This window comes from Hoplias malabaricus, chromosome 7 (assembly GCF_029633855.1).
Source record: "Hoplias malabaricus isolate fHopMal1 chromosome 7, fHopMal1.hap1, whole genome shotgun sequence".
NCBI classification, from domain to species: domain Eukaryota; kingdom Metazoa; phylum Chordata; class Actinopteri; order Characiformes; family Erythrinidae; genus Hoplias; species Hoplias malabaricus.
In genome coordinates this window covers 12393295-12416905 of record NC_089806.1, presented here as the reverse complement: position 1 = coordinate 12416905, position 23611 = coordinate 12393295, and the positions used below count along the sequence as shown (strand labels likewise).

Sequence of the window (23611 nt, the reverse complement as noted above, 5' to 3'; positions counted from 1 at the left end):
GTAAGTGAATCTGAAGAGTTCCTAGAGTGATTAGCTGAGATGGCCTTTTGCCAGTTTTAAGTGGAAAAACATGGTTTTATTGTCACTGCACATCCAACAAATCTTGCACTTTGAATTTAACACAACCCTGGCAGTGGACGCACACACACACACACACACACACACACACACACACAAACAAAGTGGTGGGCACCCAGCCACAGTGCACAGTGAGCAGAAGGGGCCTAGGTGCCTTGCTCAAGGGCAGTTCAACCATGAATGCTGAGGGGAGGAGAAGGCACTAGTTATTCCCTTTCTCATTTTTCCTGCCTGTCAATGTCATTAAATTTGTGATATTTCAGACTCAAGCCCCTTCTCTAACCTGTAGGACGTGGCCTAGATTTTTGAGTTGTTAACTACCTTTTCTTTTTCATTTACTTGGCCTTTTAGACCCAAAATAAGCCTAAAACTAGACTAGGGTTTTTAAATATTTAATCACCGCTGGCAGAAGCCTCAGCACCTAAATATAATTAAAATTTCTGGTGTTTAGTGAGTCCTGGGTTTCAGTTTAATGGCTGCTATGTTTTGCTTTGTGTGTGCTATGTAGTTTCAGAAATATATCTGGAATATTAAGTTTGGATATTTCCTGAGTTGCCCTTTCACACACACAGCACACAGCTGAAGATATTCTGCATTAGACTATCATTCTCTCAGCTGGAAATGTTCCACTTGCTTTCAGTGATACTGAGCTTGATAATGAGTTCTGACTCTTTTTTCAATTGTCTACAGGGGAAAGATGGACAGAAACAACTGGATATTCTGAGACGTTAAACAAGAAATGAGTAAAGCTTGATTTACTCGTTTTAGGTTTGATGGTCTGCCTGGTGTTGCACAGTTGTCAGACGTCTGACACAGGGAGAACACACCACACTCCTCACAGACAGTCACCCGGTGGAAACCCACGCAGACACAGGGAGAACACACCACACTCCTCACAGACAGTCACCCGGTGGAAACCCACGCAGACACAGGGAGAACACACCACACTCCTCACAGACAGTCACCCCGAGCGGGAAAAGAACCCACAACCTCCAGGCCCCTGGAGCTGTGTGACTGCAACACTACCTGCTGCACCACCATGCCGCCCCTGATTTTTCATTTTGTATTTTATTATCTTCAGGTTTAGAAACTATTTACATTATGTTTGTTTGACTTTCCTTTTTCAGATATAAGAGGAATCTCATCTCATCTGACCCCATCTAGCCTTGTATTTATATATTTGAACTTTGCACATTCCCACTGGTACATCAGGTACTTCTGTTGTGTGAATGATTGTCAGAACTGTGGACTGTTTGGTCATGTAGGTTACTCTGCTCAGTTTTATGATTTCCTTTGGTTATACATTGGAACTGGATCATGAGTCAGCAATCTGAGATGCAGCTGAGCTTCCATGAAAAGTTTACATGTTGGTCTTGTATTCTCGCTTGTATCTCATTGAAGACGTGTTTCACACTGCAGTGAAGTCAGTTTCTGGTCATTTTGAGACTGTCGTGAACACTGTCGCCAGAGTGAAAGCACACTTGGGTGCACTGGGTCTGGTCTGTATCAAATTAAAGAACAGAAGTGTGCATTTTTAAAGCTGTAGGTTTGTGGAAGTTGGTCTTTGTTCATTTGTCCTCAACATTATGACCACCTGCTTGTTTCTGCACTCACTGTCCCTTCTCTCAGGTCCATGTTCCAATTACAAACTGAAGTCCATCTGTTGCTCTGTATGCACTGTTTGCCACTTTCACCCTGTCCTGCAATGGACAGGACACCCACAGAGCAGGTACGACTGAGGTGGTGGACCATTCTCAGTGCTGCAGTGACACTGCGTGGTGTGAGTTGAGTGGATCGTCAGAGTGACAGCATACTAGTGGTAGTTGTAGTGTTTTTTAAATCCCTGTATCGTTACTGAATGTCATACGGGACACATATTTTAATAAAATCTTGGTTTAATTTATTAAACCACAATTCTCAAAACCTTTAATAATTATTTTTTTATTAAACTTAAAAAAATAAATAAATACATAACATATATTAAAATAAATGTGCCAGAAACAAATATTTTTAAGTCACAAAACATAAAGCTAAATTCACACCAGAGCATACACTGCTTTTATCAGTGTAGTCTTTCACTGTCTTGTCGCTTTCAATGAATGTTTGTATAAACGCTGTCTATGTGCTACTCCAATTTAGCGGTAGCGGTAGTTATTTTGGCGAGCACTGTAGGTGAACAGGTGCTTCACAGGAGCTGAAGGACGATAAAGGGCTGGTGTTCAGGGCCTGGGCCTCGTACGAAGCGGACGGCCGCGGGCAGCTGGACCTGGGCGTCCAGGCCTCGGACAGCGGCACCTACACGGGGGTCGAACCCATGGGCTTGTTCTGGTCCATGAAGCCGGACGTGCCTCACAGTAAATTCCTGAAGAGAGACGCGTCCATCCCCCAGCTCTACAGCATCCAGGCCTCGAGTGGAGGGCAGGTCCTCGCCCGGGAGGTGAACGAGAGGCACTTCATGGCTCCTGGGGTCAGAAGGACTAAGGACTAGAGACAAGTTGCAGATTAGTGGAGCATGTTTCTTACTCCAACAGAAAAGGTCACAGGTCACGCCAGTGTGGAATTTGTTTTCTTCAGTTGGCACAAACACAAAGGTTAAATGTTACGTATATATACAACTGATTGCCCATAACCTTATGACCGCCTCTGTTTTTACACTCGCTGTCATTTCTCTCAGCTCAGCTGACCACACAGGAGCACTTTGTCCTTCTACAATAACAGACTGTAGTCCACCTGTTTCTCGGCATACGATGTTTGCCTCCTTTCACTCTGTTCTTCAATGGTCAGGACCCCTACAGGGGTGTGGTGGGGGTGTGTTAGTGTGTGTTGTGTTGGTATGAGCAGATGAGACCAAAGGCGGACAAAAAATCGGCCCTGGCAATTTGGACCAGACATGCTCAGCACATTCGTTAACGCACACCTTTTTAGTTATTTTGGTCTCTGGCGTATACTTTTGGTGTATTTTGGTGTATACATTGTACATTGTCCCTTGTCCCTAACCACCTACATAAAAACTAGCTTAACTAGGTAAAAATTAGCTTAGCCTTGGCCTAGCCTCCTACTCACCCCACAAACAATAATAATATAATAATGAACTTAGAATGCTGCTCGCTGACTTACTGTTATAGTTGGTGAATGGTGGTTTTAAAAAGTGTTCGCACATTTAAGACTATTTAGTTCAAGATGGAAGACATACTATGGAAGACGTACTAACCTAGGCTTATTTTCTCATCCAGTCAGTGTCTGGATGTCCACACAATGTCTTATTTCAACTTTCTGCCTTCACAGTACAAACTAACTTAGCTATAGAACATAAGCCAAAATAATTTTATTGGCATTTTATCAGATTTACCAAGGGGTTGTGTTGTTTTAGCCTACTCACTACATAGCCTACGTGTTCTGAAAGCAGTCCAGCTTACCGCAGGTTCTACATGTTCCAGTTCAGAGTGAATGCCACTGACAGAACCGCCGACACCATCACCACCACTGTCATCAGCCACGGAAGCTAATGAAGGCCCTGCTGTGGCAAACACATCTGTAATTTTGGCACATCTGGCAGCGTTTGCTTGAAGAGCAAGTTTCTTTTTTTATTCTCTCGGTTTCTCTGCGCCTCCTTTACATTTTCGCTACATCTCAGAAGACCCTAACAGATAACGTTACGTTCATCCTAGATTGCACTGGATTGAACCAGCCCTGCGCCAGTAAAGAACATTGCGCTGACTTTTACAATTTTTTTGCTGAATGCATTGCGCAGGCAGGACCAACGCAAAAAAGGTTGGTGTTTAACAATGTGATTGGGACAGCCCAGTGTCAATCTGGCTGCTGATCACTGGTTGCGTATGTAAACGTGATTATGTGAATAGTGGATGACCACTAGGGCGGTGCCAAAAGTGGATGTATCCCTGCCGTGCCACGGCCAACTAGAGCGTATGTCAACGAAGTCACTCACGTGACACAGCGTGAGAATCCCATGCAGTATATAACTGGTCGGATCATGCTGTACTGCCTCAGGAACCTGGATCTTCTTGCATCTCCGAGTGACCAGGAACCCTGGTGGTCATCCACTATCCACCTAACCACGGTTACATGCGTAACCAGCGTTGTCTTTCATATCACCTGACCGCCAGGGTGGTGCCAAAAGTGGATGACGTACCAATGATGTCACAAGGAGGATTATGGACAGTCTGCGGCCCGGGATAGAAATGCTGTAGACCGCCCTTTCGCATCTGCAACTTTCACACCCATAAGCCCAGTCCTTATATTAGCCGTAATGATCACATAGGCCCTAAGGGCATGCACAAGGCAAATAAGGACCGCCTGGCATCAGGATGGTCTGTGTAGGCAGGGAGGACAATGGCCTGATTCACAAAGGCAGGTTCCAAAATCTGAGAAACAGAAACCTCGAGTAAGCCCATGTCCACAGACCCTGGGCAACCCTCAGGAGCTTGCAGGATCTCGTTCCACCAAAGTGATTCACATGATACACACACAGACATGTTGTCATAGCATACAAAGACACGCCTCCCTTGGAGCATGGGAAGAAAATGTCTTGGGGCAAGCCATATTGTCTGCAGCTCCAGCGTGTTGATGTGGCTCTGGGCCTGCCAGTCCGACTAGAGTCCCTGAACTGCCCTGTGATGACATACTGCCTCCAGCCAGTGGGGGACGCGTCCGTAGTTATCCCTTCCCTGAGTGAGTGAATGCATCCCAACCTGACACCTGACTGGAGGAAGGTAGTCAAAGTCCATAGGCTCAGGACAGAAACACATCCTCTCAATGTGGACAAGAGAATGCTTGTGATGTACTGCATCCAGCCTTAAATCACATCTGGAAGGGTCGGAAGTGAAGCTTCCCTAGCGCCACCATCTGCAAGGCTGCCATAAACAGTCCCTGCAGTCGCAAGAGATCCAAAAACCTGATCTTGTGTCCTAGTTTCAAACAGTGTGTGGCACAGAGTCTGGCTTGAGAAGGAGTCTTGGGGGAGGGATGCTCTCATAAGGCGTGAGTCCAGTACCATTCCCAGAAAGGTGATGGTTTGGGTCGGAATGAGCATGCACTTGCCCCAATTCACCATGAGATAAAGAGATAACCAGGAGCCAGGGCCACTAACCATAACGTGGTGAGGCACTGATCGTAGAGTGGCAGTGGCACAAGTCGTCCAGTATCATATATCATGTATCCAGCCATTAACAGGGTCAGATATAGTAAATCCTCTTGTGTTGTCCTCCGCGGTAGTAGGACATAGGGGCAGCGGGGCCTTGTCCGGTGAAACCACTGTTGACACTACAGAGAGGTCAATAGGCGGCATGTTCGCTATACCATAGCCAGCTGCACCAGACATGGAAGACAGCATGCAAGCCGTATCTGTTGGGCGGCGCGTTAAATAGTGCGTTGGAGGGCAAGCATTCTGCCAAGTCCTTCAGCTGGTTCAGCTCGCAGAAAACAGTGTCCATCCTGTCAGACAGAGCACCATAAGACTTTTTCTGATGTGGCTTTTCCATAAGTGCCTTGCGCAGGTCGTCCAGGCCCAAATGCGACAGACATAGTTGGTATCCATCGTTGGGCTCCAGGATGGAAGGGTAGTGAATACAGGTAATCTGAGATAGCATAGTAAAAGAACGCACCGTGTCATAAAAGCTGCCTGTTACCGGTGAATACTGCGTGGCCTCGGTGGATTCGGTGTACTGAGAAAAACAAATCAGAAGATCAGAAGCTCAAAGCGAGCTGCACTCAATTGTCTTTTAAGCCGAGAAGAGAAGGAGGTAGTACAGTGTGATCTGAGCTTCTCGTGAAGTCAGCTGAGTGACTTCATTGGCATACGTCCTTGGTTGGCTGTGGCACGGCAGGGATACATCCCGCCCTGGCAGTCAGGAGATATGAAATATAACTGCATGTTTTATGGGCCAATCAGATATATATATATATTTTTAAATGTGTCGGGACTCTCAGCCCAAATAGCCCGTTGACCCAGCGGGGACATGTCTGGTGTGCCAGATGGCCCTCCACCACTGCTTTGCCGGCAACTTTTTTGCAGAACCATTTCTGTAGGGACACAATTTAACAGCGCACCTCAAAGAAGTAGTTCTCTGAAGAAACAGATGGTGGCACTGTACTCAATGGTTGTATCAGTAAATGAGTGAGTGATCAAGAAACACCACTAAATCCACAGTAACTTCACATAGAAATAAAAATGGTATCATTTCTTGTGCCGCCCCTGTGTGAGTAACGGTCTCAGTCTGGCCACCCCTATGACAATTACCTGGCTCCCCCACTGTGGCCAGTCCGTCCCTGGATGAGACAAAGCAGTGCTGCTGTTGCGCTTTGAAGCAAGATTTAAAGCTGTAATTCTTAAAATTTCATTAACAAATATGTTGTTTGTCCCTGTGAACGGTTTCCCCATTCATAGAGGAAAACCGAAGCCCGAGATTCTGCCCGGTGTCAGCTAGAGGAGGTTAAATCTCTGTGCAGGGCTGTGGAATACACTTTCTTTGATATTGGACATTTAAGGGTGAAGAGTGAAGTCATTTATTAGATCCCTTGCACACTAATGACTATTTTAAGCTTGGAATAATTAAACCTTAATTAAACCACAGTCCAGATTTTGATGCCTGATCGGGTTGGTGGATGCAGTGGCAGTGTTTGCTTTAATTTGCATAGGAAAGGGAACCTTGTGAATGGTCCTGTCATTTAGTTTTGTTAATTGTGTGGAGAACTGGCCTCTGAAGTGTCTCGAGATGACATTTAAGGCACTGCATTCCAAAACACTCTTTGTCAGTTACCGAGCAAATGATCTTCGGACTGAGGCAAACCTTCAGGCTTCCTTAGTATGTATCTGCACTGTTAAAATGTCATTAAAATGGAACAATCACTTCAGGTTACATAGTTCTTGGTAGGTGACAATCTGGGTGACAGTATAAAGTGCTATAGAAATATTCTGGATACCCACACAGATCATGGCCTTTGTTTTTTTAAAACATTTTAAAATGAACATCTAACAAATGTTTTCCTAAGAACCTGATTCCATGAGAAAAGCTGTAAGTGTTGGAACATTTTCCTGCATTTATCTGAGGATTTGATAGCGTTCAGCCATGGAAGCATTAGTACGGTGGTTGGATTAGTTTGAGATCATACAAATTCACTCTTGGATGGATGTCCTTTACTCCAGAGAACAGTTTCACTGTTCCACACAGCAGTGTCTATGGCTTTTATATTAGACTTTATGCAAGCTGCATATTCACAATCAAACATCTGTGTCTGCACCTTAAAGTAGCTAAATTCAGTCAAATGCTGTCTACAAACTTTTGGATATGTAATGTGCCTTGTTTCTCATTCTCTGTATCGTTTCTGCCTGTTGTGAAATACATAAAGTGGGATTGCTATCAGTTCAGAAACAAGAGGTGCTTTATCCTGATGTTTTATTGTGCAGTGTTGAACTTTAACAATACACGGATTATATTTTATCTCTTGTACAGGAAGAGGCCCGTTCCCTGCCGTTGTAGATCTCTATACTTTGGGGGGTACTCTGTGTGAGCCGAAAGCAGCTCTACTGGCCAATAAAGGGTTTACTATGGTTACCAGGACATGCCCAAAAAAGTGGATAAATTAGAGCTGGAGTACTTTGAAGAAGCAGCCTGAGGTCAGTGGATGTACAAACTCGGCCTTGTATAAGATTCTGAAAGTTTATGAATATGCCCCCCTTTTTTCCTTTTTGAAATACTGAAATAAATGCTAAGGATTGTGTGTGATTTATTTATTTATTTATTTATTTATTTGTCCCCATTTTTTAACACAGGTGTCACGTCCTGTGTTTGTTTTCCTCACCATGTGCTCATTTAGCACATGGCTCTGTTTATTCTTCCTGTCTCCGCCCTAGTCCCACCTTAGCTCCGCCCTCTCGTCAGAGTCTCCTTTGTAGTCCTGCCCTCTCATTATTGTCCCCAGGTGTTCCTTGTCTGTGCTCTGTGTATATATAGTCCCTTCGTTTCAGTGTTCCCTGGTTGGTTCTTGTGTGTGTAGATGTGTTTCTTTGTCTGTTGCCTTATACATTGCCACCAGTTCACAGTTATGTTCCTGTTCGAGTTATGTTCCTCTAAGTTCTAGTTTGTTTTCTTGCCTCCCTGCTCCTGTTTGTTTTCTGTTTGTTGTGTGTTTGCCTTGGTTTTTGTTTAGATAAACCTTTCTTGCGTGTACGTCCACCTCCTCATCCTCCTTCAACTGTGACAGCAGGTGAAAAAAATGGAATTGGCATTGTGTCTATGTCAAAGAGTGGAGAACTAGCTCTGTCCATGGCATCAAAGCCACTGTCTGTATCAATGGTTGCGATGCCAATGTCTTGTTACCCCTCCACTACAAAGACATGGTCATCCCACCTCTTAAGTTTGATGAAAATAAATTAGATAAATGTAAATCAGATATCATTGATCTCAGAGATGCTCTAGATGACTCCATTGCAGAAGAGAACCTCTCCAGTGTCATACCAGTCGAGCACGCCACCTGTAATTTCCTGTTTCTGGTATCAGAAGATGACAGGAATTGGAACAGCGTTTATTTTGCAGAGCAAGCTTGTAGTAGATTGAAGGCATGTGGAAAAATCCATTATGAGGTGGTGTGCTATCCAAAGGCTGGATAGTCTGGAAGTCCCTTACATGCCTCATTATCCTTCTGGGTTTCATGCTGCAATAGGTAAGGTGGTAGTTTTTGGAAGATGCAAGTCCATGCAGACGTACATGTTAACGCATGGAGACGAGTGCAGGATTTTCTCAAGAAAAACTTTTGATGAAGATGTTAAATCTTTGCTTTGAACAGGGCTCCAACTGAAAAAGTTTAAATTTATAGAAAATATCTGCATGATTTATTTTCTGTGGTATGCAAGGCCAGATGTCTTAAAGGGGACATATTATGCCACACTTTTTTGTGCTTTTGTATTTCCATGTGGGTCTCTACTGCTCCTATAAACACTTCAAGCATGAAAAAATCTATCTGTTTTCTGAGAGTCAGTTGAAAGATTTTGGTGTCAGGAATCATATCCTTCTACCAGCCGTTTGGATGGCTTATTGTGACGTCACAATAAGGAAATTTGCATAGAACCACCCTGACACCACCCCTCACCTGTAACATGGCATGGGTGGGGCGTGGCCTGCTACAGCTTATTTGCATAAACGTGACAGAGCCCTTAAACGGCTCAATCAGAAAGGGACTGAAGCTGGCACGAATAGAGCTGGTGAGATCTCTTTATGTGAGACTGATTTTGTGCAAAGAACTTCATGAACATATTTTGTATAGGCCATAGACCTATTCTAACTTGTTTAAAAAGAGGTATAATATGTCCCCTTTAAGCAAAGAGGATGTGATTGTAAGGGGAAGTATTCCCCACATAACCCGATGAATAAGAACAGAACTTTTTTTGTTTTACAGAGTACTTTTTTCCTCAAGTTTCTCTCCAGTGTAGTCAATGCTTATTGAACTTTTTACCTGGGCGTCCCTCAGTCACACAGTACTAGTCAAGCTGGAGGAAGACACAAGCACACATTTCTGCCAAGACATGCAAAGCCAGCCACTACTTCTTTTTAAACTTTTGCCGAGGCATCTTTGGACAGCTATATAATTGTCATACAATGGTCATACATTTTTAAAGAATATGTGGGGAAAGGTTACAAAGTAGGGCAGCATGGTGGTGCAGCAGGTAGTGTCACACAGCTCCAGGGACCTGGAGGTTGTGGGTTCGATTCACGCTCCGGGTGACTGTCTGTGAGGAGTTTGTTGTGTTCTCCCTATGTCTGTGTGGGTTTCCTCCAGGTTTTTGGGTTCCTCCCACAGTCCAAAAACACATGTTTGTAGGTGGATTGGTGACTTAAAAAAAAATAAAGTCTCTGTGAGTGTGTGTGTGTGTTGCCATGTGAAGGACTGGCGCCCCCTCCAGGGTGTTTTCTCGCCTTGCGCCCAATGATTCCAGGTAGGCTCTGGACCCACCGTGACCCTGAACTGGATAAGAGCTTACAGATAATGAATGGATGGAAGGTCACAAAGTATATTTGATTTTTATATGACAGAGACTTCACTGCACTTCACTTAAACAGGCCTAGATATAGGTTTCAATACCTAGTAAATTAATGTGCACATAGTCTCAGCTGAATGGTTTGTATTGAGGGAGATGGCACATAATTGTAGTGAAAGGTCCTGAGATGTCATGTTCCTTAAAGAATATTTTAACTACCGTATCAGAGAAAAAGGGACAGTGATAGATGAAATGATCTGTGAAAGATGTGAATGTATAATCATTGACCTTTTTGTAGCGCTACATGTTTGAAAACTGATCTTGTCTTAACCATTGAGAATAACATTCGGATTAAAGGGAGACTAATAATGGGTTTGTCTCGAAGTTGAGTCTGATTAAATTAGTAAATTATTACAGAATTACAAAATATATCACTGTTTGGTGACTTTAACTGAGGGGTTTGTTTTTATGGTCCGTGCTGAACATGAGGCCTGTTCTCAAGAGGAATTTGGAAACTAACTGAGGAATTTCTAGTGTGTGTGAGAGAGGTTTTCCATGTACACCTATTTCAGAAGTCATTCCCATGTTCTTACTGTGGGCATATATATGGAGGTCTGGATGTGGAAACATACTCAAAATAAAAGTGGAAAATCTAATTACAGGCTGATCCAGCTTCAGTGGATATTCCTAAAGACAAGTTAAAATGAGGCTCAGTTGTGTGTGTGGCCTCCACGTTCCTTATGACCGCCCTATAACGCCTGGGCATGCTCCTGATGAGGATGTTCTCCTCCCTGACCTGGATTAAAGCATCACTCTACTCCTGGACAGTCTGGACAGGCCATAGCATCTATGCCTTCATCACAGGAACAGCTGACACACTTCAGCCATGAGGCCTAGCATCAGAAGGAACCCAGGGCCCACTGCACCAGCATATAGTCTCACAATGGGTCTGAGAACTTGATTTCATTTATAAAATGTAATGCTGCCTTCACTGCCTGCTGGCTCGGTGTTATGAAACAAGAGTTGTTAGTAATATAAGTAATGACGTAGACAGGTTAGTGAGTGTTAGTGAGCGGGGGTTCCTGCCCCAGGATGCCCCATGACCAGAATGAAGAGGCTACAGAACACGCAATGACCCTTTAACAGTGAAACAAACAAGTCAAACTTGTATTACATTGTCTTTAACTAAGATTGTTGATATTGGTGCATTCTACAAAGAAAAGAGGGTAGGCCAAGTCGTCAGAGCTCGGGTGAGGAGGCGTGTCTGTGTCCCATCACAGCCCTAAAGGCGCTGGAAGCTCAGGCGTGCTGCAGGAGCTGGGCTGTTTTGTATTTTTTTTTTTAAAGCAGAGAGTGCTGGGTCTCGGTGCTGACTCTACGATCAAGGTAAGGATTTTCTATCCACAAACCACATATATGTGCTAGGCTTGTTAACGGAACCTTAGACCATGTGCTGTGTTTTATTTTGCTTTTATTAGAATATTAATGAGGGTTTAGTTCCTAACAACTTTTAAAAAACAGGTTACTAATCCATTTTGTTGAGTGTAGTCTTTATATTAAAAAATAAATAAATATTAAAGCAATCCCAGTAAACAAAGAACGTCCCTGGACGTTCAAAATAGGTCTAAAAGTAGTCTGTCCGTCAAGGACATATTTTAAACGTCAATGGACGTCCAAAATCCATCTTAATAAGTTAGTTAAGTGGTGACCAATCGATAACGTCAGTGGACGTCCAAAACGCGTTTTATACAAGTAATTTATTTCGGGACCAATTAATAACGTCAATGGACGTCCAAAAATATGTCTAATAGTCGTCTTTTCAATGTCTGTGTTTGGACGTCTTTTCAACTTTCATTTTCAACCATAAGAGAACGTTGATTAGACAGCAGTCATTACGTTATTTCAACGTTGAATTAACGGCTAAATGTTTACTGGGATATTAGGATTCCCTTTATTTAATTGAATCACTGGTGCTCTTATGACTAATGTTCCTTAAGTGTCAAGCACAATGTGGCCAAAAATGTGTGGACACCTGCTCACCCAACTCCAGAAACCAAAGGTAGCCAATAGTTTGTTCTTCTTTGCTGCAGTAGCAGCTAGTGCTGGGTGTTGGAACATTTCTGCGAGGATTTAGTGGCATGAATTTGGACGATTAGCATCAATTCAGTGCATGTTCACCCCTCTAGTCAACGCTTTGCATTGACCACGGTGATCTTCAGCTCACGTGCCACTGCTTCACAGCGCCTCATTTTACTTCATGCTTGTGTCCACACTAGACGCAGCATAAAGCAGGTTGAGGGCTGACTGCAAACTTTTGGCCATATATATATTTTTCCCCCATGTGCAGTCGTGAGTCTGGAATGAAGTGCTGTGCGTGCGTGTTGTGTCTAGGGCTGGAAGTTGCAGGATGATTGACACTGGGTGCAGCTAACCGAGGAGACCCACATCTGTCCAGGGGCGCCAACAGACCAGAGAAAGCATGTCGTGATCTCGGGATGTTTTCGCCAGGATCTCCGCGGCCGCTGCTGCAGTGGAGGAACCGCAGGCTCGTGCACATCAACCTCTCCGCCGCCGAGCACCGGGAATGAACCAACATGGACGGAGAGAGTGAGGGCTGGTTTAGTCTCGCGGAGAACGCTACCGTTAACTGGACCGCCTCGAGCCTCTACCTCGTCGCCCCCAACGGCAGCACATCTGGCCCCGGAGAGTGGCGCGAGGAGCGGCTACGGGAACTCGATATCTCAGACACTGGGGTCCTCGCCCGGGAAGAGGCTTACCGAGACTTCGCCACCAGCGTCCAAGTCCTCATTCTGCTCGGGTCTCTCCTAGGTGAGTCCCCCGTCGGTCCATAGGCTGGCTGCACGTTTCCCCATGTCCAATAGCAGCGTGTGGCCCCATAGTGTGTTCCTCTTAGAACATGTGTGTGGATTTACTTCATACTACATCATAACTCATGTTTCCATTAACATTTTCCAACCATTTCCGATCACTTTGGTGTGTGTGACTGTTCCTTTATATGTAAATGAGCTCTCTTCTGATTGGCCAGAATTATGGTTCATTCAGAAAGCATTACTGGCTGAATCATTCACTATGACCTGTGAATGGGTGGAGCCTGTAAGCTGTAGGGCCAAGAGAATGTTCATGTGTTGGCTTCATTCATCCATCCATCTATTCATTATCTGTAAGCGCTTATCCAGTTCAGGCTCGCGGTGGGTCCAGAGCCTACCTGGAATCATTGGGCGCAAGACAGGAATACACCCTGGAGGGGGCGCCAGTCCTTCACAGGGCAGCACACACACACTCACACATTCACTCACACACTCACACCTACGGTGTGAGTCACCAATCCACCAATTTGTGTTTTTGGACTGTGGGTGGAAACTGGAGCACCCGGAGGAAACCCAGGCGGACACAGGGAGAACACACCAACTCCTCACAGACAGTCACCCGGAGCGGAAATCCTCGAGGTGTGTGACTGCAACACACTACCTGAGGCACCACCGTGCCACCCTCATATATATATGGAACCCACAACCTCCAGGTGCACCACTATGCATGCATATATATATATATGTATATGCACAGTGGTGCACCTGGAGGTTGTGGGTTCAATTCCCGCTCTGGGTGACTGTCTGTGAGGAGTGTGGTGTGTTCTCCCTGTGTCTGCGTGGGTTTCCTCCGGGTGACTGTCTGTGAGGAGTGTGGTGTGTTCTCCCTGTGTCTGTGTGGGTTTCCTCCGGGTGACTGTCTGTGAGTAGAGTGGTGTGTTCTCCCTGTGTCTGGGTGGGTTTCCTCCGGGTGACTGTCTGTGAGGAATGTGGTGTGTTCTCCCTGTGTCTGCGTGGGTTTCCTCTGGGTGCTCTGGTTTCCTCCCACGGTCCAAAAACATGCGTTAGTAGGTGAATTGGTGACTCAAAGTGTCTATAACTGCGTGAACGTGTGTGTGTTCCTGCCTTGTGCCCAATAAATCCGGTTAGGCACCAGACCCACAGAGACTCTGGATAAGCGCTTACAGACCCTGAATGAATGAATGAATGAATGAATAAATATATATATAAATATATATTAATATTCCGGGTATTTTCCTTGTATTTAATGACTCCAGCTAAGCCCAGGACCCACCTGACCCTAATCAAGGTAAAGCAATAACAGAAGATGAATGAATGTTTGGGTAGTGATTTGTGTAGCGTAGTAGAAAACCTCGCCTTCACATGGATCCCCATTCCCAGGGAGGAGCACCTTGCTGTATAAATAAGAGTTACTGAGCAAGATTCAAACATTAGACTAAATGTGTAAACATAATTAAAAGTATAAGTCACTTTGAATAAGAGAACTGGCAAAATGCCATAAATAAATAATGATTTGACACTTCACCAGTATTAAGTACTGCATATTCATTTCTATTTGATAGATTTATAGATATATTAATAAAATGATCTAAGCCTGATTAAAATAAGTTAACAGTCAAACGTATGTTGCTCCATCTGTAGCAGATAGTCCATTACCGTGGGCAGTAATGTCTCTATACTTAGCAAAGAAGACCTCAAAGCATAATAGAATTATAACAGTAGCTGTATAAGTCCTTCACTGTTTTGCACAGGCGCAGCTCCAACTCTTCGACTAAATAAATGAAATGAAATGATCGACCAGTTGCTCTAGATCTGCCAGACAGAGATTGCACGGACAAACTCTGGAGTAGTCCCTTAATTACTCCACACATTTAATTCTGTCAGCAGAGTCCGTGTATCCAGGCTGATCAGTTAATAAGACTTGCAAAATAAAGGCCGGCATAATTAGAGACTGCATAATAACTAACCACAATCAGTTATTACCCTGTGCTTACAAATAAACAATAGAACACCTCTTTTCCCAAAATAACTTGAATAGAAGCAAACGCTTCTCTGCCTTTATCAGTGTCTTATATGTTTGTTCTTTACTTAGTACAGGGAAACACGGCATAATTATAGCCTGTGGACCATGACTCTGCGGCCCAAAGTAGCTCCCTATGTAGTGCACATCACAGATAAAACAAATAATAAAAGAGACAAGAATTAGACGTTAATTTGACATGGAAACTGGAATGTTATAGCTCATAAATAATGATTTTCGACATACAATACACTATGTGACTGCACAAACAGTTATTTCATGACCGACATCTTTTCCCTACGGAGGGCAGACATCCCAAGTCTCCTGGAAGTTCCGGGAGTCTCCCGCATATTATATGCGTCTCCTTGATGCTCGCAAGTCAGATAAAGTCTCCCAGAATCTAGAACGTTTGGCCAAGAGCACACACAAACGATGTAGACTTTTTATCCAATCGCGTGGGAAAAAGAGGGACAGGAGATAAAGGCCATACTTGCTGTGGTAGCCTACCTTGTGGTAACACGCTGCCCTCATGCAAAACAGAGAGGGTTCTGATTGGTCTGTTCACTGCAAAGAGTCTGTCAGCCAGCCAATCAGTTTTTAGTGTGGGCGGTTCAGTGAGTGAGAGTAAAAAGGTGTTATGCGCAGTCCTGTATCAAAAAGTAAACTTGTTATCACCCACATCCTTTGGTGTCTGCGAAAGTGTTTTTTTTTTGATGGGGTGGGGTCGAGGTCCTGGTTCGGGGGTACCACCCCGAGATAAAGTTCTGCAACTTGGGATGTAGGGTGTAGGGAAATATGAGGGATTCAACTATGGCTTCACTGAGGCATGGAAACATCTCACACTGATCACTCATACTTTCAGACAACTACTTTATTAAACTTTAAGCCAAACCAGAGGAATAATTTGGGCAGACAGTCGCAATAAAACATTATCCTCGAAAAATCTGTTTCACTCACAGAGCGCTGGGGTCAGATTATTTCGCCTGTAAACAAGGGAACAAACCGAGACAGAAGAATTTGTGGCTTGTGTCTCTAGTCTCTTACTCGCTAAAACAACACCCGGGTGACATAAGCTGATTACTGATGCCTGTATATTATCTGTGCGTGAATAACTCACTCAGATTCACACAGAGGAGCAAAGAAACACATCAGAGTGTGACGTGCTAACAGCTTTCCGTTAGATCCTTTGATGAAAATGCTAATATGGCTAACAGGTTGTAACTGTATCACACTGTGGGATACTTCACCCTCTGACACAAAGAGGTGGTGTGCTTCTGTGCTTCTGGTTGTTGTGAGACTCTCTCCAGCGCAGGGAGAGGAGCTGTGTGTGACATACATTTTTTTTGTCTTTCCTATCAGTTTACATTAGTGCTGTGCTCTAAATCCAGACAATTGGTCCCCTGTATGTCGCCCACGACAAAAACAAAAGCATGTGACTGCAACCCATGGAGATATATGAATACACAAAGGGGCAAATATTCACAGCTTGTGAAGTGTAAATATCTGTTAATACAAGTATGATTCTGATATAATTGTGTATTCCTGTTGGCATATTTGCACTCCATAAACTGTGAAAATATGTCCCTTGGTTCATTTAATGTACAACTAAATTCAACTGAGAAATGACAAATGCTTGAAAAGCTAGACACGCACACACACACACACACACGTGCGCACACACACACGCGCACTCACACAGGCTCATTTGTTTCAGTTACGTTTTTATGAGGTGGAACTGACTGAAGAATCAGTGTCTGTTTAGTACTGAGAGAGAGTGGAGTTGGACGTGTTAGGTCCAGAGGCTTATTATAGGCCATGACCTCATTCACCTCGCCAGAGCAGACCACACTCTTAATTACACGTTGGTTACTGTTGCACAGGAACCACTGATCCTTCTGCTTTTTTCTTCCTTTTATTTGTATCAACAGGTTTATTTATTTCTGACCTAACAGATATTAGAATTTCTTCCTGGTGGTAGCAGTTTGGATTAATATTCACAGAAGGCGCTCTCTCACACGTGTTGTCTTGAGAGTTAGTTCTTTCAAACAATGGTTTAAGGGTTCAGTGGAAGAAAAATAATCTATAAACCGCTCAAACACTTTGTGGGGTTCATGAACAGCATACTACTTGCCCTATAATCAGGAGATTGAGTGATGTCTCAGCCATTCGATGCCTGCAAGCTAAGAACGCACATTTGACCTCTCTGCCCCTGGGGGGGGGGGGGGGGGGGGGTGGGGGGGGCAGTGTAGAATAGTTCTCCCTCCCGTCACTGTTCTCTGTAATGGTCACGAATCCAAGGGGCATTTGAACCTCTTCAAAAGACACCATTGTAATTTTACAATCTGCCGTTGTGAGTGTGATAAATCAAATGTGATCTTTACAGTAGTTTGGAAATTTTACACATGACTGGTTTGTGCTGGATGTCTGCACTTCATCATGATTGACAGGTCTCTCTGGCCAGTCAGTGCTTCTCACGTCCTTTACGTCTAGCTTAGAACCAAACGTGAGCAGGTACTAAAAACATACTCATTTCCAGGGACCAAATGTGCCTAGTGGAAAACAAAAAAGCTGAGTAGAGTCGAGTCAAGTTGTGTAGCTAACATGCAGTGGAAAAGTGACAAAAGAAAAATCCCAAGCACATGTACTATAATATCTCTCTTTAAAGACTAGGCAGATGTTATTTCTTATTAATTTAAGGAATAAGGTTTAAAAGACCGTTGCCCCCCCCCCCCCCCAACAGTGTTGGGAAACTCTAATAGGCGTCTTGCCTGTGACGTAGATGGTGGACAACAACTCTAGAAGTTGCACTTTATTTAATGCAAAATGAAGAAAAGGTGTGTTGTTTTTGGCTGCAATCATTCAATGTAGAGTGGGACATCTGTGCACAAATGGCCCAAAGATCCCAAAATATCCAGAAAATGGACTAAATTTGTCAACTTTAAACGGGCACTTTGGAAAGGACCATCCGCTCACTCCGTTATCTGTAGTGCTCATTTCACTGGCGCTTTTCCAACAATATGGACATGTAAGGACACCAACGAAAGGTGTTCAAGAGCCTCTGTAACATGGAGGTAAACAGGGTAAGGACACTCACTTCGCCTGTTTTAGTTGGTGTTAGTTAACGTTAGCTTGACTCGCTAAACTCGGTGGCTCAGATTATACTCGGCTACGTAGCTGCATTACGGAGGTTTATAGTGTCGGATGAATTCGAGTTCGACTTCGATCACATTTACAAGAATAACGGTACCTCTACATTTGAGTTTAGCTTATTGCTAGGCTATTGTCATGAATAATGTTGGTTATTTAGCTAGATACTGTCATAACAGTCAGTCATAATGGTGTTTTACCGCGGCGTTGTTCAGCTGTTGTCCACCAGTGACGTCACACGGTTGCGTTCAAGAATTTCCGTAGCGAGCTCGGGTTTTTTTCGTCAATTTAATAAAATTGTCAGTTTTAAAGCAAATTAAGCTGCTATTTTCATTTTAATTCATACTTATATCTGTCAGTAACTAAGATAATGTGAAATATTCATGGAGGTCCATTAAGTGGTGCTTAGTCTTTAACGTTTTTTCCTTTTCCATTTTGAAGTTTTCCTTTTGCACCAAATACATTAACTTCAGCTGCTTTTTGCTTCAGTTTTAATAGTTTGGGTGTGGGTTAATTGCAGATTCTCCTGGTTGAGAAGTCCATCAGGCAATCAATAAGCAAATGGGCATCTGCTAACAAAACAGATCTGAACATTAGATGTGTAAATATTATACCACAGTGACTTTGGTGTAATATACATAGAGGATTTTTAAGGTTGTATGCAAGTATAAGGAAAACGTCATCATTATAATGATGAATGTTTGCTCAGTATACACTTTGTCACTCTTAGCCTGGTTTCTATGGAGAGGTTTAAGTGTAAGGATGGCATTAGGATGATAGCGATGACAGAGATGAGGTGGGCAGAGGGATTTAAAACAATGCAGATGTGGCTTCTGTTACGGTGACAATCTGCTGTAGACCATAAGGCAGTGAACACTTCGCAGTGATGTGCATTACTACTGTACTAAGTCCTCAGAGAGGGAGGAGGAGTGCTGGAGGCCTGGGCATGGAGCTGGAAACTGTTGATATATCTCCCTGTTGACAATCAATGCTGTATCTTTACTGTTGATCGAGTTGTAGGCTATTACCCACGGTTTGTTCCTCAGCATGTTTTCCCTCAGCCTTAGTCCTGTACCAGATGGTGACTGACTCTCTGAAAGCTGGTTTATGGGGATTTCTTCACACATACTTACTAGAGTATTTATCCTTGGTTAAAAAGCCTCTGCTGTAAATAGCTCTTCATATAAACACATTTGTGTGGTTGTTGACATCAGCTGTGGCACAAACCCAGCGTCACATGCCAGATTAGCCAGTGAAGCTTTGTGGAATGTATAAAAAATACTCTGTTGATCTGTCCATGTACTGGATTAATGCCCAGGCCACAAAAGCACATATCTTTTGTTTAATTTCATGATTTGTCGAACACTGTGACATTGTGGCATTTGCGCCAGTTTTATACAATGCTCCTTTGTCCACAGATCAGTCATCAGTGCTCAGAACGTAGGAATGGAAGCCTGGCTGATTGGCAGTAAAACAGCCCTCTACACTCTCTGTCTGTTCGCAGTAGTGTTGCAGTCACACAGCTCCAGGGACCTGGAGGTTGTGGGTTCGATTCCTGCTCCGGGTGACTGTCTGTGAGGAGTTTGGTGTGTTCTCCCTGTGTCAGCGTGGGTTTCCTCCGGGTGAATGTCTGTGAGGAGTGTGGTGTGTTCTCCCTGTGTCTGCGTGGGTTTCCTCTGGGTGACTGTCTGTGAGGAGTGTGGTGTGTTCTCCCTGTGTCAGCGTGGGTTTCCTCCGGGTGACTGTCTGTGAGGAGTGTGGTGTGTTCTCCCTGTGTCTGCGTGGGTTTCCTCTGGGTGCTCCGGTTTCCTCCCACAGTCCAAAAACACACATTGGTAGGTTGATTGGCGACTCAAAGTGTCCGTAGGTGTGAGTGAATGTGTGAGTATGTGTGTTGCCCTGTGAAGGACTGGCGCCCCCTCCAGGGTGTATTCCCGCCTTGCGCCCAATGATTCCAGGTAGGCTCTGGACCCACCGTGACCCTGAACTGGATAAGGGTTACAGATAATGAATTAATGAATGCAAATGCAATTGGCACATCTCAACAACCAAAACATATCTAGCCGACAGCGCCCTGTGTCCATTGATGAAGGACTAGAGGATGACCAACACAATCTGTGCTGTGTCAGATGAGCTACAATCTCTATCAGGTACACCTACAAGGTGGACCAACAAGGTAGGTGTTTCTAACAGAGTGCACAGAGTGAGTGGATACAGTGTTAAAAACTTCAGCAGCACTGCTGTGTCTGATCCACTCATAACAGCATACACAGTAACACACCAAACCACGTCAGTGTCACTGTAGCCCTGAAATTGATCCACCACCCAAATCATACTTGATCTGTGGGGGTCCTGAGTATTGAAAGACATAGTGTGAGAGGCCAAACAAAGTATGTGGAGCAATAGATGGACTGCAGTCTGTAATTGTAGAACTACATTGTGCTCCTGTGTGGTCAGTGGAGCTGAGGGAATGGACAGTGAGTGTAGAAAGGTGGCTTAACAATAAAAAATCTCAGCCAGAGAGGGGAATGACAGGGGAATGTGAAAGACCTCCAGGGTCACTGCAGGCTGGAGGTGGTCTCCTGTATGAGAAGAGGAGATTCACTCTCAGTCCACCTTGAAACGTAATAACAGACAACGGCAAACACACACACACACACGGCCTCTCAGTGTCTCTCCAATTACAGGTGGATGGTAATGGGAAAAGATGAAAGGCACGACCTTTTCTGGGAAATAAGAGATATACTTAGAGGAAAGTGGGTCACTGTATTGCAGAAAGGATTGGAGACAACTGTCACCTTTGTGTTCTGCTCACATCTGTCCTGTGAAGTGAATAAAACCTAGGATTTTTTTTAACATTCAAAAGGAAAGTGACTTAGCTGAGATCTGTGAATACTGTTCTAAGACACAGAGAAACACTAAACAGGCCGATCAAATGCAAATATTAGCACATACGGCGTAACATTTGACAGCTGGTAGTTGGAGGCGACAAACACGATTAAAATGGGAGAATGTCATTGTGTGGAATTTGCCTTAGAATAATTTACAGGCACACGTTGGGTAATGGCCTCTGGTAGTGGGATGCTTCATGGTTTCAACTGCACTCTAAGAGTGTTTAGAGAACGGACATGGTCTCAACTGTTTGTATGTGTTGATGTGGATATATACATTGTTTCTGCTATATCCTACAGAATTCATTCATTCATTCATTCACTCATTCTGTAACCGTCCTGATCAGTGTTGCGTTGGGTCCAGAGCCTGAAACACTGGGTGCAAGGCAGAAATATCAACCAGCATTATTTCTGAACTCAAGGTTATTGATTGGGATAGTTTTTTTAATCTCTCTTTTTACAGTAACAGCTTCTACACGTTTTGAACAACTTTAGTTATCCTCCTTTTCTGTGAGGATTTAATGGCATTCAGGCACAAGAATTATATTAAAGTGTATCAGCAAGGTGGCGCAGCAGGTAGTGTCGCAGTCACACAGCTCCAGGGACCTGGAGGTTGTGGGTTTGAGTCCTGCTCCGGGTGACTGTCTGTGAGGAGTTGGTGTGTTCTCCCTGTGTCTGCGTGGGTTTCCTTTGGGTGCTCTGGTTTCCTCCCACAGTCCAAAAACACAAATTGGTAGGTGGATTGGCGACTCAAAAGTGTCTGTAGGTGTGAGTGAATGTGTGTGTGTGTTGCCCTGTGAAGGACTGGCGCCTCCTCCAGGGTGTATTCTTGCCTTGTGCCCAATGATTCCAGGTAGGCTCTGGACCCACCGCGACCCTGAACTGGATAAGCGCTTACAGATAATGAATGAATGAATGAATGAATGAATTAGAAGTGATTTAGAACAAATTAGTGGTTCACTTTGAAATACCTAATGATTAAGTGATATTTACGTTTGACGCAAATGCAAACCTGAGAAGATTAATGAGGCAAAATATTGCGGTTTGTTGCTGAGGGTACGTTTAGCAGCATAGCAGCACTAAGCACAGGCCAGAAGGAATACATATGCATGTGTGTGAGAGTGAGAAAATGTTTCTGTGAAATGCGTGTGCCTGCGTGTGTGAAAACGTGTGTGAACTCATCACAAATGGATCGAGCTCCATCACTTCAGAAAACGCACTTCCACTGCTCCACAGTCCAGTACTAGGGGGATTTATACTCTGTAGCCATGCATGTATTCCACATGGTGACCTTATGCTCATGTACAGCTGCTTCATTTGATTCTTTTCTTTGGAGAAACTGTGTTTGTTCGCAATGGGTGCAGTTAACTAAGTTAAATCGTTTTAATAATTTTATATGATGCTGGCAGACATTTGAACAAACTGTATTGAAGAAACAGAACTATAAACTCTAAACATAAGCAAATGAAATCATGACTGAAGTCATGATTTATGAGATTTTATATAAAATAAAATAAGCTCTGGAATGAAGAAAATAGATGCTGTTTCCTTGGCATAGGCCTGTCACATTGTATTTCTCTGACATGCACAAATTCTTTTAGTGAACCACACACACACACACACACACACATTTGTTTTCATGCTTTGTTTGGCTGGTACATAGACTTCCATTCATGCTGTGGAGACTTACTCTTACCTTACCCATAACTACAACTAGTGTAACATGCACATTACTCTTTAACTTTAACTCATCTTCACGTCATCTCAGAATGAAATGATTTACACTCTGGCTCCAAACTTATGTTCCTCACAAGGAAGAGAAGTTCCCACAGTTTGAGTATGTAAACAGGTTTTGGTCCCCACAATGTGGTATATTCTTGGTATGCACACACACACACACACACACACACATAAAGACACACACACGCCTCTGTGAATCTTGTTGTTTACTCCTCCCTGCTGTTTTTTCTTCCAGGCAACGCAGCTGTTCTGTGGTGCACCTGCTGCACTAGCGTTTTCAAGTCAGTCACCAGCCGCTTTATAAAGAACCTGGCGTGTTCAGGGATCTGTGCAAGTCTGGTGTGTGTTCCCTTCGACGTGCTCCTGAACGCCAGCCCGCGGTGCTGCCTGTGGATCCACACATTGCTGCTCTGCAAGGCCATCAAATTCCTGCACAGACTCTTCTGCTCTGTGACTGTCCTCAGCTTCGCAGCCATTGCATTGGACAGGTGAGGAGTAATACAGTAATATACATACACACACATACATATGGTGATGCTGCAGGGAGTGTCACTATCACCCAGCTTCAGTCTCTTTTTGTGCTGAGTTTGATCCCCACCTCAGGTGACTGTCTGTGAGGAGTGTGGTGTGTTCTCCCTGTGTCTGTGTGGGTTTCCTCCGGGTGACTGTCTGTGAGGAGTGTGGTGTGTTCTCCCTGTGTCTGTGTGGGTTTACTCCGGGTGACTGTCTGTGAGGAGTGTGGTGTGTTCTCCCTGTGTCTGCATGGGTTTCCTCCGGGTGACTGTCTGTGAGGAGTGTGGTGTGTTCTCCCTGTGTCTGTGTGGGTTTCCTCCGGGTGACTGTCTGTGAGGAGTGTGGTGTGTTCTCCCTGTGTCTGTGTGGGTTTCCTCGGGTG

At 44.2% G+C, this 23611-nt stretch overlaps 1 protein-coding gene and 1 pseudogene across 1 annotated transcript in view; both read left to right on the top strand.

Moving 5' to 3' along the window:
- Nucleotides 1-6053: 6053 nt before the first annotated feature.
- On the top strand, nt 6054-8851 carry LOC136702676 (acyl-coenzyme A thioesterase 2, mitochondrial pseudogene; annotated as a pseudogene).
- A 3660-nt stretch (nt 8852-12511) lies between these two features.
- Nucleotides 12512-23611, top strand: part of gpr176 (G protein-coupled receptor 176) — a 31024-nt gene continuing 19924 nt past the window's right edge. The window contains exons 1-2 of the mRNA XM_066677509.1: nt 12512-12898; nt 22952-23204. Of these exons, the coding sequence (XP_066533606.1) occupies nt 12664-12898; nt 22952-23204 (488 nt within the window). The 5' untranslated portion in view covers nt 12512-12663. The remainder of the gene's footprint in view (nt 12899-22951; nt 23205-23611) is intronic.